At 47.4% G+C, this 15363-nt stretch overlaps 1 protein-coding gene across 3 annotated transcripts; it reads left to right on the top strand.

Annotated features, from left to right (window-relative positions):
- The first annotated feature begins 6940 nt into the window (after nucleotides 1–6940).
- LOC142893801 (transcription factor Sox-9-B-like) lies at nucleotides 6941–10634 on the top strand. Of its 3 annotated transcripts, XR_012927748.1 has the most exons (4): nucleotides 6941–7830; nucleotides 7983–8233; nucleotides 8404–10042; nucleotides 10089–10634. XR_012927748.1 is itself a non-coding variant. In XM_076034703.1 (3 exons), the coding sequence occupies exons 1-3, from the start codon at nucleotides 7403–7405 to the stop codon at nucleotides 9270–9272; spliced, it is 1536 nt and encodes a 511-aa protein (XP_075890818.1). In that variant the 5' UTR covers nucleotides 6941–7402; the 3' UTR covers nucleotides 9273–10634. The 3 variants fall into 3 exon arrangements, 2 of the variants coding, with proteins under 2 accessions (XP_075890818.1, XP_075890817.1); XM_076034703.1 differs by having other exon boundaries at nucleotides 7983–8221; nucleotides 8404–10634; XM_076034702.1 differs by having other exon boundaries at nucleotides 8404–10634.
- The last annotated feature ends 4729 nt before the right edge of the window (nucleotides 10635–15363 follow it).

The raw sequence follows: 15363 nt of genomic DNA, 5'->3' as shown, positions 1-15363 counted from the left end.
GCAGACGCTTCATGCAGTGCCCGTTTCCTGGGAACCTAATAAAGTGGCCGCTGAGTGCGCGCAGCTCCTCAATGCAGCAGTCAAATGGAAGAATCCTCGGCAGCAGCGCAGACCCCGGGGTCCGTGCCAGCGGGGAGATCTCACAGTCTGATTCTCACCGCCGCGTGCCAGACGGCCTTCTTTGTTTAACAAAATTGGTGGTGACTATTTATGTCAGTGGACGATTCCAAGTCCTCCTTCCTTTATATGTGGTTTTATAATCCGGATGGGCTGCGGTCAAGAGCAGGATGGAGTTTCCAGCGAGGAGAAGCGGCTGGAAGCGGCCAAGAGCAGCCAGATATCATCACCGTTTCATTAAGGAGGTCTCCCAGACTTTCTCAGCGGGCCGAGGGCAAGACGGAGGGACGTGAGCTCAGCAAAGCGGCTGGCGGGACCAGGGAACCTGAGGGCTGCTCAGGAGTCCAGGAGAAGGTTTGATTGGTTGCTTTGTTGGTTTGACTAAACAGCAATGTTTCAGTTTGCAAAATGTGGTGTGATATAATTGTTGTGAAGCTGCAAAACAGCACGTTTACTACAGAACATGCAAGGTGGAAATGTCACATGGGGAAAGTTGCATTATTTTAGATGTTTCTTTGTTTATTTTTTAATTTATTTTTTTTTTTTAGCGTCCAAACTAATATCAGGAAGGAAAAAAGGTAGCTGTGCCATTCTGAGGGTTTGTTATGGCTAGAAATGTTGTCTGGCATCAACACTTAATTTAGTAGATGCATAAAATAAATTTGGTAATAAAATAAACTTATTAGAATCAGGAATAATTCCCCATTTCAACAGCTCTTCATTTTTCCATCTTAGACTCCACTGGAGCAGCCACACACTCACTACCGTTTTCCCCTGTGGACCTCCAGAAAACAGTCTACATAGCCCTCTGTTTACAGCCTGCTGCTAACATGTCGAGTTTGAGGTCGGTGTCAGTGCCCTTTGTGACATCACAACGTCCAGACAGAAAATGAAGGCAAGGATGTACTTTTCTCATATCTGGGGAAATGCACTGAAGATTAATTACTGCTGGGAAAACACAAGGTGAATTTCAGATCACATTCAAGATCTTCAAGATCTTGATGCGCCATACTCTCCCCTCCCCAACTCCCCACATGTCTGCATCATCATGTAATCACAAGAAGGAGAAACTTTGCTTGCGAACTTTGTAAGCCGTCGCTGCGCTTCACCTCTGCCTGACACCGAAATCATCCCGGCGCAGCACGTGGGGATCCCTGCACGCCGCCAGGAACCAATTACCATCAGCCTCCAAGTGCGAGGAAGGACGAGGAAATTGAGCAGAGCTGGCTGGGGTGGGTGTGGGGGTGGGAGAGGGGAGGGGAAGGGGGGGGGGGCGATTTTTAGACAGCCCCCTCCTGCACCTACCGCCTTTTCATCCCCACACAATTCAATTAAGACCGAAAAAAAAAGGTGCTGCGTTACCGCTGGACGGCTCCGCCGCTGGGGCTTGCGTTTCGCCGCGTCAGAGCTTTTTCTTCCCTCCACAATCTCCCGGCCAATCGCTCGGCGCGGCGGCGGCGGAGGAGGAAGGAAAGTAGGGAGGTGTGAGTTTTCCAGCGGCACGAGCCTCCCGCTGACAACTGCCATTCTAGGCACGCCACACACACACACGCGCGCAAATGCACACCCTCCTTCAGCTAAAACCCAAACAACTGCTCAGCATTAAGGTGTGGATCTGTCATTAGTTAGCCCGGCCCGGCTGGGTGAGGGCGCTGTTATTGTTCCAGCGCCGGGCCTGTTTGCACAGGCCGTATCTTTGGAGGGAAACGTTACTCCGCTGCGGCTTTCTCCCCTCCCGAAAACGCATCGGGTTTCTTCCCCCCACCCCCCACCAAACCGCCGGCAGAGAGCACGGCCGTCGGCTAATGCACATATTTTTAAATAAGCGACAACTCGGGTTCCTCTGGAAATGTGTCCCTGGGCAAGAACCGAGAGCTCGAGTCCGAGTGTCGACTCGCGAACGTTTGGAATGGGGGGTGGAGGAAGGAGGTGTGTGTGTGTGTGTGTGTGTGTGTGTGTGTGTGTGTGGATGGGGGGGAGGGGGGGGGTTGCTTTTACCAATATTTAAGATTCCTTTTTTTTCTTTTTTTGCTGGGCTAATGTTATTTGAAAGGCAAGAGAAGCAGCAGAGGGCCTGGCAGCAGGAGTCGGCTCGGGTGATGGATGGGAGACAGACAGGAGTCTCCTCCGCGGGAGCCGCCTGCCTCTTTTCTAAGTGCTGTTTAAACAGCACGAGACGCCCGCTGACGCTCGGTCAACAGACGCCCCGCCATCGCGCCCTCTCAGAGCCGATCCGAGCCGGGCCGGGCCGGGCCGAGGCAGACGGGCATACAAGTCTGCGGTGGTTATTAATCAGTGGGAGAACGGCAGGTCACACCTCTGGGTGCAGAAGACGGAGAGAGAGGGAGGAGCAGTGCAAACACCTCCAAACTCTTCTTCCTCTTCCTCTTCCTCTTCCTCTTCCTCTTCTTCTTCTTCTTCTTCTTCTTCCAACAGGCAAAGTGATTAAAGTGGCGCCGCTTTAACGCGCACGACTTGCAGATCCGATCGGCCGCACCGAGCCGCCGCCCCCTGTGCAATTATTTCCAACAGGAAAAACCGCCCCGCCGCTTCCCAACGGAGTCGTCTTGTGTGTGTGTGTGTGTGTGTGTGTGTGTGTGTGTGTGTGTTTTTTAGGGATATTGTCAAAGTAAACAACCGTGCCGCGACGCCATTGATCTCAGCAGCAACTTCTGATCCGCGTGGTCGTGGCTTTTCTGAAAAGAAAAGTTTATATCCCCATTGTTTTGCGGCGCCGGTGAAGCCCCCGACTCGTCGTTTTAATGAGCAGCACCAGGCCTGCGTGAATTAACGGGAAGAAAGGCACAGTTGGCTTCCAGGCATTAAACCGCAAACATAACTGACAGCGGACACGATGCTACATATAGAGACGCGCTTCGCTGGGTTTTGACGCTCCGGCTCGCACAAACAACATTTAAAGAAGAAAAATCCTCCCACATTCGCCCTTTAATTAGAAGCAACTGCTTTTTTTCCATGTGATATGACCTCTCATCTGCAACCAAAACATATTTACAAGTACAAGTAGAAAAAAAAATCAGTTTGAGATTTTGGAAAACTTAGCACTGGAATCTTACGTCATCTTTTCTGAGTGTCTCAATGGATGTATAAGGATCTGAAAGTTTAAAGCATCCTAAAGAACGCTGAACGCCACCAACCATAAACTAAGTTATAGTTTGGCCACAGGTTTCCGGGAGAACAATAAAGTTTTTTCTGTCTTTCTTTAATGTAACGTGTGTATTATCCTCTTAAAAATATATATTGTGCTAAAGGCCGAGTTCATAGCATTTAAGGCAATCTATTGATGTAGAATTAGGTTATACATGCATTGGTTTTTAGTGTAAGTAATTAATTCTTTGTATTGTTTGGCCAGCAGGGCCATAAGTAGTTGCAAAAAGAATGAAAATGTGGCTGTCACTGCAGAATATCAAAGCCTTTACAAAGTGGTTTGCGTTTTGTGTTGGTTAAAACTTAATAAAAATAAAAGAATTAATTAAAAGAAAATCATGGAAGGTGCGTTGAGGTTCGCGCTGCACCCAACCTCCAATCATTGCTCACCTCCGGTACCATCCACACGTCTAACTATGAGATCATCCAGTTTTTAAACAAACCAAAAACTGTCTCTCAGCTTCAGAACAGATGTTCGCAAGTCAATGGGTGACGTAAGGATGACTCCATCTTTACATACAGTGGTCTACAGAAGCCAACATGAACACGTCAAGGACGACGTTACATTATTTCTAAGATGCTATTTGACCATTAGATGGTGCTAAATTGGTACTATTATTTTTATATTTGTTTATTTCAGTCAAAGATCAGCACAAAATATGAACACTGACAGCTAAAAACCAACAAACTATCTTACACCTTTAAATCTAGCACCTTTCAGGGAATTGTCCTTTCTGCGGCAGGGGAGTCTGATCCTAATGATCCTAAACCTCGGCCATGTGAAGCGAAGCCGCTGGGCCTTTCAGGAGGAGGAGCAGGGCAGGGTTTAACAGTTGACTCACACTGTTTGCTCAGGTTTTTTGACGCTGTAGCTCCAACTGAAGATGAGAAGTTTCCCAAGAACTCGTCCCTGCCTCCAGTCCTCCTCTGCCACCGCAGAACGGACAGAACATCATCCTGTCATCCTGCAGAATCTTAGAGAACCACTGACAAATCTTTCGCTGAGACCGCGTCATCGCGCTGACGGTGCTGGTTTCATCCACAGTTTAATCTCTTTTCTGGTCCCCGCATCCAGCTTCTCTTCTTTTTCACAGCTCCATTAGCCGTGTTGACTCTGTCAACAGCCAAAAAACGTGTTTTCCTCCCCTGTCCTCTGTGAGTCGATGCCTTCACGCCTGCGTAGCTCCACAAGCAAACACGCTCGCGTTTTTTAAGGCGGGGGCCCTCCGTCTATCGGCGTGCGGCGGCGGCCCGCGAGCTATTAGCGCCGCGGCAAACTGCCGCTCTCTATTTGTGTTCAAAGTGAGCATCTTAAATAAGCACGGCCCGCGCAAATAAACTGCAAAGGAGTCGCCTGTGTTAGCTGCCCCTGTTCGAGGACCGCAGCGGCCTTAATTGGTCGGGGGCTAGGAGGGGTTAGCAAGTGATTCAGAGCCCGAACAGCCCGACTGGACGCCGGCGACCGGCAGCGCAGAATGAGAAAAGGGAGAAATATCTGTGGAGGGTGACCGAGCGGCTCGGCTGGACATCTGTGAGCTATTAAAAGCAACCTCAGGTAGCACATGTTGTCCACATTAGCCCGGAGTTAAGATTTACATTTCCACATCTCCACAAAGCATAATAAACAATCACTGGAGGGAGGGAGAGGGTGGGGGGGGGGGTCGCACTGTGCTGTTGGGTTACCGTCGGCAACCACAGAACACTGCACACTGGCTCTGATTGGAGGGGTCGCCGCTCGCCCCGTGTTTTGGATAAAGGGAGGTGCGGGGGCGGGGAGGGGGGGTTGTGTGGCAAGTGTGTGTGTGTGTGTGTGTGTGTGTGTGTGTGTGTGTGTGTGTGTGTGTGTGTGTGCGTGCACGTGAAGCTCTCTATAAACTTGCACTGACCCCACCAATCACAATTGGGTCAATAATATATTATAATATATATTATATATTATAAATATATATAATATAATATAATGATATGATAATTATATAATATACAATGCAGCAGCATCATATTGGCAACAGATAATGATTCTGCATGTTGGGATCATTTACTAGATTATAATATAGTTATAATCCCCCCATCAAAACAAAATTAACAACAAACAACACGTTTAGCCCTCTGTTTACAGCCTGCTATTAACTTAGTTTCACTTTGTACCCTCCACGTTAGACAGGGGGTCAAAATGAAGCCCCTGAATAGAGGATGGGAGGGGTGGTGTCACTTGAGGTTGTGAGTATCAGCGCCCTTTGTGACATCAGAAAAAACGTATTTTCTATTTTTTTAGCGCCAACTTGTGAAGAAGAAGAAAGCATGAAAGGATGGATTTTCTCATTTCTGAGCACTTGACTGACAGGGACCATTGTTAGCAAACGTTATATTACTGAAGGGAACTCATGGCACTGTGTTTTGAGTTTGCGTTGAGTGTGGACCAGGCATGGCGGCCTGTTAAGCTTTTAATCTGGCCTGCCGGACTTAAAGAAATGATGTTTATAGTAAGTAAGTAGCTGTGTTTCATCAATTTTCTCAGCGTATTAAGAGTTATTTCAATAAAGAGCGAAATATTATGGGGCTTCAAGACAAACATTTTGTAGTAACATTTTTCTTCATTTTCAATTGAAATTAAATCACATTTTCTACATATCCAATGAAAAAAAAAAAATTCTCTCCTAACGTGGGTCACCAAAACATTCCATCCATCTGCTGCTGCTCCGGCCCCTCTGTCAAATTTTAGAACCCACTGCGGCCCACGAGACAAAAAGTTGCCCACCCCTGGTGTAAACCAACTACACAGGCTATAGAAATGTCTTGATGTTGGTAATTATCCGTGTTAACCTAAGATGCGGATGAAGTCCAGTCACAGTTTGGAGCGAAGCAGCGAAGCCGAAGTCGGAGCGGTTAAACAGGATTGACAGCATTTTAGTCGTGTTGCTGGACGCGAGTTGAGGGACGAGAAATCTGGTGTCTGAGGGCAACTGTTGATGCTAGAGCTCCAACCCCTCCTCCTCCTCCTCCTCCCTACTACCCCTCCCCCTGACCCTCCCTCCGCTCCTCCCCCTCCACCTCCTCCCTACCTCACCTCCTCCTCCTAATGTGAGGGAGGGGGGCGTGTCAGTCACTGGGTTTCTGGACTACTTTCTAGACTACTGTCTCCCCCTTTTGACCACATGTGTGAATAGAGAGTCGGTGCTGGGGAAGAGCTGATGAGACAGTTTAGCTTGAAGTTTCACGAGACGTGTATCTTCTAATATGTTGGCTGCCTGCTTATCATATTAATGTTTAGTTTCTGCGAAAAATGTGATCACTTTTAATCAAGCAATGACAAAAAAAAAAAAAATGAATAGTCTGTGTTGTATGGTGGAGTGTAGAATATTTAAATAAACGAAATAAATATTTATACTTTTGTTCATAATTTTACCTCGTAAAACTAACCACACAACTGCGTGTGTGTCTCTGTATGTGTGTGTGTGTGTGTGTGTGTGTGTGTGTGTGTGTGTGTGTGTGTGTGTGTGTGTGTGTTGCAGAGAGGAGGCGGCGGGAGAAAGGGGGGAGAAAACAGGATCAAATTCCTCCAGTTGGCGTCACGTGCTGTTACCCAATCAGACGCCGACGCTGGCGTGCAGCGTGCTCACGCCGTTATAAAGCTGCGCGAGGCGCAGCTGCAGTTCAAAGCACTCGCGCGTTCTGGGGATTCTACTTGGAGACCGGAGAGAGAAAGAGAGTGAGAGAGAGTGAGAGAGGAGCACTACTTCACACTTTCGCCCTGCAGAGCTGAGAACAAACTCTTTCCCGGCTGGCTTTTTATTTTATTTTATTTTTAATCAGTATTGATTTTTTTTTTTTTAGTGTCATCACTCATTTTATTTTTCACGCGTAGACTCGCTTGAAGAAAATACCTGCATACCTAATCCATCTGGAGGGTGTGCGCGTCTCGTGCGCCCAGACACTCTGCTCCACGCGCCGCGGCAGAGGAGAACCAGCTTTGACGGCTTAGCCGACCGAACTTAACATCGGGCGGACTGAAGTCGAATCAGGGCTGCTGAAGAAGAAGAAGAAGAAGAAGAAGAAAACTAAATCAGAAAGTCACTTCCCCCCGTTTCGCGCGTAACTTGGTACCGACTCCGTTTCTCGTATGAATCTCCTCGACCCCTACCTGAAGATGACGGACGAACAAGACAAGTGTCTCTCTGACGCCCCGAGCCCGAGCATGTCCGAGGACTCCGCGGGCTCCCCCTGCCCGTCCGGCTCGGGCTCCGACACCGAGAACACCCGGCCGTCCGAGAACGGGCTCCTGCGGGCGGACGGAGAGCTGAAGAAGGACGAGGACGAGAAGTTCCCCGCGTGCATCCGCGACGCCGTCTCCCAGGTGCTGAAGGGCTACGACTGGACGCTGGTGCCGATGCCCGTGCGCGTCAACGGCTCCTCCAAGAACAAGCCGCACGTCAAGAGGCCGATGAACGCCTTCATGGTGTGGGCGCAGGCGGCGCGCAGGAAGCTGGCGGACCAGTACCCGCACCTGCACAACGCGGAGCTCAGCAAGACTCTGGGGAAGCTGTGGAGGTGAGTTCGGGCTTGTCGTCTGCATTGTGGTAGTTTGCTTTATGACGCTTCTCTCGTACGTGCATGGCAAAAAGAAACAAATAAAAAAAAAAATAAATAAAAAAACTTGAGTGATGAAAAACAGAAATAAAACTCTCATCGAATCCTCCCAGACTTCTCAACGAGGGCGAGAAGCGGCCGTTCGTGGAGGAGGCGGAGCGGCTGCGGGTGCAGCACAAGAAGGATCACCCGGACTACAAGTACCAGCCGCGGCGGAGGAAGTCGGTGAAGAACAGCCAGAGCGAGTCCGAGGACGGCAGCGAGACCACGCACATCTCCCCGAACGCCATCTTCAAGGCCCTGCAGCAGGCCGACTCCCCGGCCTCCAGCATGGGAGAGGTGCACTCTCCAGGTGAGCACGCAGGTGAGCAGAAGATTGCTGAGCAGAGCCGAAAGAATATATTTATTTTTGAAATTTTATTTTTAAAAAGGAATCAATCAGATAAATTGAGGGGGGGGGGGGGAGGAAAAGCGAAAATACAGCAAAGAATTCAAAAGTAATGTGATTTTCTTTGCTTCCCTCTCGGTCCCCAGGCTCCCAGGGTCCCCCGACGCCGCCCACCACCCCGAAGACAGACGTGAGCTCGGTCAAGGTGGACCTGAAGCGCGAGGGCGGCCTGCGCGCGCTGGCCGACGGCCCCGGCGGGCGTCAGCTCAATATCGACTTCCGCGACGTGGACATCGGCGAGCTGAGCAGCGACGTCATCTCCCACATCGAGACCTTCGACGTCAACGAGTTCGACCAGTACCTGCCGCCCAACGGCCACCCGGGCTCGGCCAACGCCGCCCCCGTCGGCTACGGCGGCGCCTACGGCATCGGCGGCGGGCCGGTCAGCCCGCAGGCGGCGTGGATGGCCGGCAAGAGCCAGCAGGGACAGCAGCCGCACACCCTCACCACCCTGGGGGGCTCGGAGGGGGCCCAGCACCGGACCCAGATCAAGACGGAGCAGCTGAGCCCCAGTCACTACAGCGAGCAGCAGCAGCAGCAGCAGCAGCAGCAGCAGCCGCAGCAGCAACAACAGCAGCAGCAGCAGCAGGGCTCCCCGCAGCACGTGCCCTTCAGCCCCTTCAACCTGCAGCACTACAGCGCCTCCTCCGCCTACCCGACCCTCTCCAGGGCGCAGCAGCAGCAGCAGCAGCAGTACGACTATGCCGAGCACCAGGCGGGCGGCAGCACCGCCGCCGCCGCCTCCGCCAGCACCACCCCCTCCTATTACAGCAGCCACGCGGGGGCGGGGCAGAGCTCGGGGCTATACTCGACTTTCAGCTACATGGGCGGCGCCAGCCAGAGGCCCATGTACACGCCCATCACCGACAACTCGGGGGTGCCGTCCATCCCCCAGAGCAGCCCGCAGCACTGGGGGGAGCAGGCCCCCGTTTATACCCAGCTCACCAGGCCCTGAGGATACACACACACACACACACACACACACACACCCAACCAACACATACACACACACACACACACACACAAAACCAGCGCCACCGTGACATGTACAGCCACACACACACACACACACTGCTCCCTTCCTCCGGAGCTGCTCCCTGAATCGGACACTTGAATTCGAGGAAGATCAGAAGCTGGACTGGTGATTGGCTCACGTCGTGCCTTTTTTCTTATTTCCCTTTGTTTTCTGTTTGTTTGTTTGTCTGTTTTTAAAAGTCGTACCTTGATAGAAACTATAAATATATTTTTAGAGAGACGAAAAGACTTTGGGAAAAAAAAAATCCTCTGTGAGGACTTACTGATTGTTGACTTTGCCGTAGGTACCGCGTATGTTTCCTTTATGCGTTTGTTTATTTTGTCTTGTTTTTGTTTTTTGTGCCCCTCCACATGCTGGCAGTTAACCTGTAAGGATGAGAGGGCGGCAGGGAGGGGATTCTTGGCAATTATATTGTACCTGTAGCTATAGAGGTAAAACTTTATATATCAAAACAGGTCTAGCAGCTGAGCAGCCGAGGTGATGCAGTTTTATTATTTTATTTTATTTTAATGTTTGGAGGGGTTACACACCAGAAAGCAGTTTCATCTACTTTTGGTGTTCAGCACAGCGTTCCCGTCCTTTTCCTCCTGTTGCAGCCCTGTCCACACTTTGTGCCTTAGTATTTTACAATTTGTGTGGGTATGGATGTGCGTGTGTGCGTGTGTGTGCGTGTGCGTGTGCGTGTGCGTGTGCGTGTGCGTGTGTGTGTGTGTGTGCGTGTGTGTGCGTGCGCAGTGGCCACAGCTGAGATTACGTTTAGCGTCCAACTGGGTGTGTTTGACAGCTACAGGAAGTCACCTTTGACCCCTTGGACGACCCCCACCACCACCTCCCTCTGTCCACACTCCCCCCGTCTGTGCTGACTCCCACACCCCACCCCCCAACCCCTGACCTTCAGATCAATTCCAGTTTAAAAACTTTATTTATTTATTAGCTTTAATTTTATTGCAAAGTAATTATGTTGTGTCATTCTTAACTAATGAAATGTCCCTTTGCGACGTAGACAGCATAGCTACCCTTCCTTTTTTTTATTATTATTTTTTTTTATAAAAATAAATCTCAACCCAAAAGGGTACTTAAACAAAAATGGTACACGCTGTAATCGTCTTTTTTATTATTTATCTTATGTAAATGTCTATTTGAAATATGTATTTGCTTTTTCGAGCTGGACTTTCCAACAAAATGTGTATGTATTTTTTTTGGTTGTTGTTTTTTTTTGCAAGTTTTTAGGACTGGACATTGTCATTTCTTTTATAAACTTCTTCTTTAAAAAAACAAACACTTTTTTGGTCATATGATGGTCAGAGGAACCATCTTCTCTCACTGCTCCCCAGGTGTCATCGCTCTCTCCTCAGTATCAAAGAACTTTTTTCCTTTCTATTTTGATCTCGCCATGTATTTGTACTGTCTTTAAAGAATCTTTTGTATATGTATTTGCAATAAAAACAAAAATGCTAAGTAAAAAAAAAAAAAAAAATTTGCAATGTTTTTATTATATCACTGGAGTCAGTTAAAGGGTTAAGAGACGAGCGCCAAGAAAACAGGACTTGTGTTTGTTTTCAGAAGTCTTGTTTTCTTCCCCCTGCTTCCAATTTCTGGCCCCTCCTCTCCCCCCTGTCAGCTGGTAGCTGTAGGGGGTGAGGCACTGTGGGAGGCGGTTGGTTGTTTGGGTGGGGGCTGCAGAAAACAGTGACGATTCTGGAGCAGAAGAAACTTCAGGAGGCAAAAGAGGAGGTGCTGCTTTTGCTCCGATAAAACCCTGTTGGGACGGGAAAAGATTTGCACAAGCTCAACTTGTGTTTTGGGTGTTTTGTGATTTACACTCTGTGCGTACGAGGGCAGAACTTCAGCCAGTGATAAGTTATTAAATTAGCGTCAACTTGGCTCAACATTGAACTTGGCAGAGGAGGCAGTGGTCAAGCTGGAAAGCCTGGCTAATACACCCTTTTTGTCCCTTTTTCAACAGAAGGGCAAAATTTCAATTTAAATCTAGTCTAAACAAGTTTTGTTTTAACATAACTGAGAAAAAAAAATTTAATAAAAAATGAAGGCTCAAAGAGTCCCAGAAACAACCAAAGTTCCCCTTGAAGACTAAAAAATCAGTTCAGTCAAGGTCTAACCGAGGCATGAAGACGGCCTCTGAAGTTCTTCTGGACAGCACCTCTGCGTACGGGGGAGCAACTTCAACCAGTGGTTCACGAATTAGCTTCAGCTTGGCCTCAACTCCTGGCAGTGTGTGCACAGTGGTCATGCAGGAAAGCTGTGATAAGCTCACAGCCAGCGAACAAAGTAAATCATCACATGAACCTTGTTTATCTTCTGAAAGTGTCAACCTATATAACACCTAACAAAGATCTACTCAAATGTGATTAGTTAAGCAACCTTAGGACTCACAAACTAGACATTGTTCAATCCAGATGCGAGTGATCAACAAGTCTTAAAGGCCCTCTGTGCAATTATGTAATATATAATATTTGTCTGGGATATATTGGCACGAAACTGAGTTTAACACCCTGGGCCTTTAACTAATAATTCAGCCATCAACTGACAAGACATAACCAATTTTGAATGTCTAAATTAATCATGTCATGTTATGTCATGTTATAAAATGGGCATAAGCCACTGCTTAAAATCTAATCAAGGAATCTAATCAAGTGCATCATCACAAACATTGCCCGTATTCATCTTTTCATTGCATTTCTCCTATAAACTCTGATGCTTCTCCAAAGCCTGCAGACCTTGCTCAACATCTGGGGAGTTGACAAAGAAAAAGTTTGAATATTGCAAAATTGAGTTTTTGGTGTCCCTTCAAGAGGAGCATCTGTTGCAACCATCAGAACCAATAAACACATAACGTTCCACATCATTTCACTTTTTTTCTCGTGAGTAAGACGAAAATTAAGACGCCGGGTATCCCCCAGAGGCCTCAGCGTTGGCATCTGACAAAGGTCGAAGGGAAACACTGATGTCACGGCGTCAAAGGACCAAACACCACTTTCCTGTGATGTAGATTACGTGTTAGGCAACGCAATGTTTTCATATTCATCGGAGGCTGTTTTCGAGCACGAGACAGGGCTGTGGCCAAGACTCACTCCGCAACTGTGCGACTGCTGATAGGCCGCAGCTTTCCAGCTGCATCCCCGAGAGGAGACCTTTGGATTGAACCGCAGTTTCAGGTTATCACAGCGATAAAAGAAAACCTATGGTAACTGGTCACCTGAGAGCTGTAGATTCTTCCCTTGAATCCACAGTTTGAGTTCTCATATGCTAAAACGGAATCAATCAAAGGCTTTTGTCACGTACGAAGAAAACCCCTTCAGTGTTCCCAGCAGCGGAAACAAGATGCAGCACCTTCGTTGCAAGAACAAAAAGTGAGGTATCAGCACCTCGCCATGGAAACATTGGGAGCCAAGGTGAAAGGTGACAGTGGACATGTGGTATGATTGCACTCTTCCATTTTTCAATGGTTTCAATGGCAGAAGCTTTTTTTTTGTGGAAAAAAGTGCTAAATTACATATTGATTTTAATTTTAATTACACACACATGCATAAACGTGCATCAATCAGCATCAAACAGATTTTTTAAAGCTACAATGGGTCCAACTCAAGCATCAAAACCGCACGGATGTAGTTGTAAAACCTTTAAACTACAAGAACAAACAAGTGAGCTTCAACTTGATGCCTTTAATCTGTCCTGAATAAAATTGTGACACGTCTTCTCTTTTGAGAAGATATTCAAGTGAAAAGATGATGGTGTTCTGGAGGTGACACCTGGAAACTTTGTCAGAGAACCTGATGGGTTTCCACACCAATTCTCTTCTCCATCAGAACAGCAATTATAACCTATAGAAATGTTTAAACAAAATGGAAGAAAACAAAAGAAAGCATTTTGAGAAATGAAATAATGGCCACAACAGACATTGCATCTTCGAAAGGATGCAGAGTAGCACCAATGGCCCCGGTGGGCAAGGCCACCTTGTTGGGTGTGTTGTGAGTAGGAAGGCAAAAATGTGGGCATACACTGGTATTCCTGGCAAAGGCATAATGAGGATGTTTAATTTGTCCTTATGAGGTGCAACAACGTGCAAGCTATCTTGACAGCGCAAACAATAAAGGAAAAAAGGGAGGAGCGAGTGTCAGAGTGTGGAGAGTGGGACCACTGTGAGCAAATAGCACATCATCACATCTGAAAAAGACATCAGCCCCTGCATCAATCACACGACTGTGAAAACCTTAGAAACACGTATAGGACAGAGAGGACATTTTTCTGATGGACTGTCTTCCACTGCAGACAGCAAAGCAGACACGTTGAGTCGGGATAACGAGCCCCCGGCCAGGTCATCAAAGTGCAGTCACAGCAGGAGATGACGCTTTACCTAACTGGGCTGTGCTCCGTGAACCAGCAGGATGTGAGCCGTAGAATGAGATCAGAAAGGATCTGCACACCAACACAGCTGTTTATGGACAGTTGGGTGGAGCCATACTGGGATGTGTGAGGTCATAGAGCTCCATGAACAAATGGGAATGACAAAAAAGGTGTAATCACTCCCTTGATAAGAGGTTTGGTGATATGTAACAAGAACAAAGGCCAGAGACGATGGCCATTATCGTTTCTTGGTTTGAGGCGGAAGAAATATTCACCAACACACGTAAGACAAAAGCAAGTCCTCTCCCAGATATTAACGGACAGGAAATAGCAAACATAAGAAGGAGGTTGTTTTTTTCTTTTTTTCAAAATGGTTTAATGTTCAAAGAAATATCAAGCAGGCAAATATTTCAATTTGCCAGTTTGACAAAGGTCACTGATACCTCACCCAGATTGGGGACAACACCTTCAGCCAGATGTGGATTCTGCTCTCTGAAAAACACCTCTTTTTTTATTCCCTTTTAAACACAATGGAGGATCCAATGGACTACAAGTTTTAGCAGAAGCTGAAACTGATTGTTTTGGAGGCACGCAGAGGGCTAAACATGCTGCGTACTGGAGTACTACAGACTTTACGGGTAACTAATGATACAAAGTTTTTCTACTGGATGAAAAATACAGATCAGAAAATCTGTATATCATTAAACTCTGTAAATGAACATTGTTTCCTCTATTGCAGCCATTTGTAAGACATTGATGACTGGTGACAATGGGGGTCACCTGGAACTGTACCAGAACTAATCGTGATGGCATGCTGTGGTGACGTCTGAGGGGAGCGGGCAACGGCTCCAACAATGAGCCTCCGTGCTGATTACCATCCGATACCCTCGCAGAACGGACCGGATACTGACGGCTCGATACGGGTGACAATTTCTGGGCGGCTACATTGTTGAACCAGCGTGTGGGTTCAGAAGAAGGGACATGACAGGACGCCGGTTAGATTTTGGGTTCAGAGGGAGTGGGGGCGGCAGGGTTGGAACCAAATGTTTATCTCATCAATCTCTGAGGTCACCAGAGATACAGTGAAACTGCGCAAGGCAAAAAGAGGCAAGACAGGCACGCCGGGAACATAAAAAATTGCGAAGTAATTTTATTTCCACAAAACTCTCCACTGATTTATTTGAATTCCCATTGCATTATCAATGCATTTTCACAGGGCTAGCTAACTAGCTGCAAGCTAGCGTCATTTTTTTGTTTGACTTGGCGCTTAATTCACAAATGTTTTATAAAGTTAAACCTTATTCTGTCTAGCAAACCCAACTAGTATCTTCCGCTGTACTCTCAAAACAGTGAGCAGTGAAATAGTAGCTATGTAGCTACGTTAGCAAATGCAAAATATCGTCAAACATCTCAGCAGTGTTGCTTTGCTTGAAACTGCAGAACAGGAGGCGTACATGAACTATTCATATAAAAAAAAAAAATCAACAATTAATATTCATAAACAATCTGCTCCCTACAGTACCCATAGGTGGTCTTTTCAAATGCAAAACACCTTTTAGAGGTGAATGGTGGGTTAGCTGCGTAAAAGAGAGAAAAAAAATCTGGAAAGACAGAGAGAAAAACAAAGAACAGCTCTGGAAAATGA

This window comes from Nelusetta ayraudi, unplaced genomic scaffold, assembly GCF_046127955.1.
Source record: "Nelusetta ayraudi isolate G7.1 ecotype Tasmania unplaced genomic scaffold, CSIRO-AGI_Nayr_v1 ptg000042l, whole genome shotgun sequence".
NCBI classification, from domain to species: domain Eukaryota; kingdom Metazoa; phylum Chordata; class Actinopteri; order Tetraodontiformes; family Monacanthidae; genus Nelusetta; species Nelusetta ayraudi.
The sequence above is the reverse complement of the archived record's forward strand: the minus strand, read 5'-3'. Positions and strand labels throughout refer to the sequence as shown.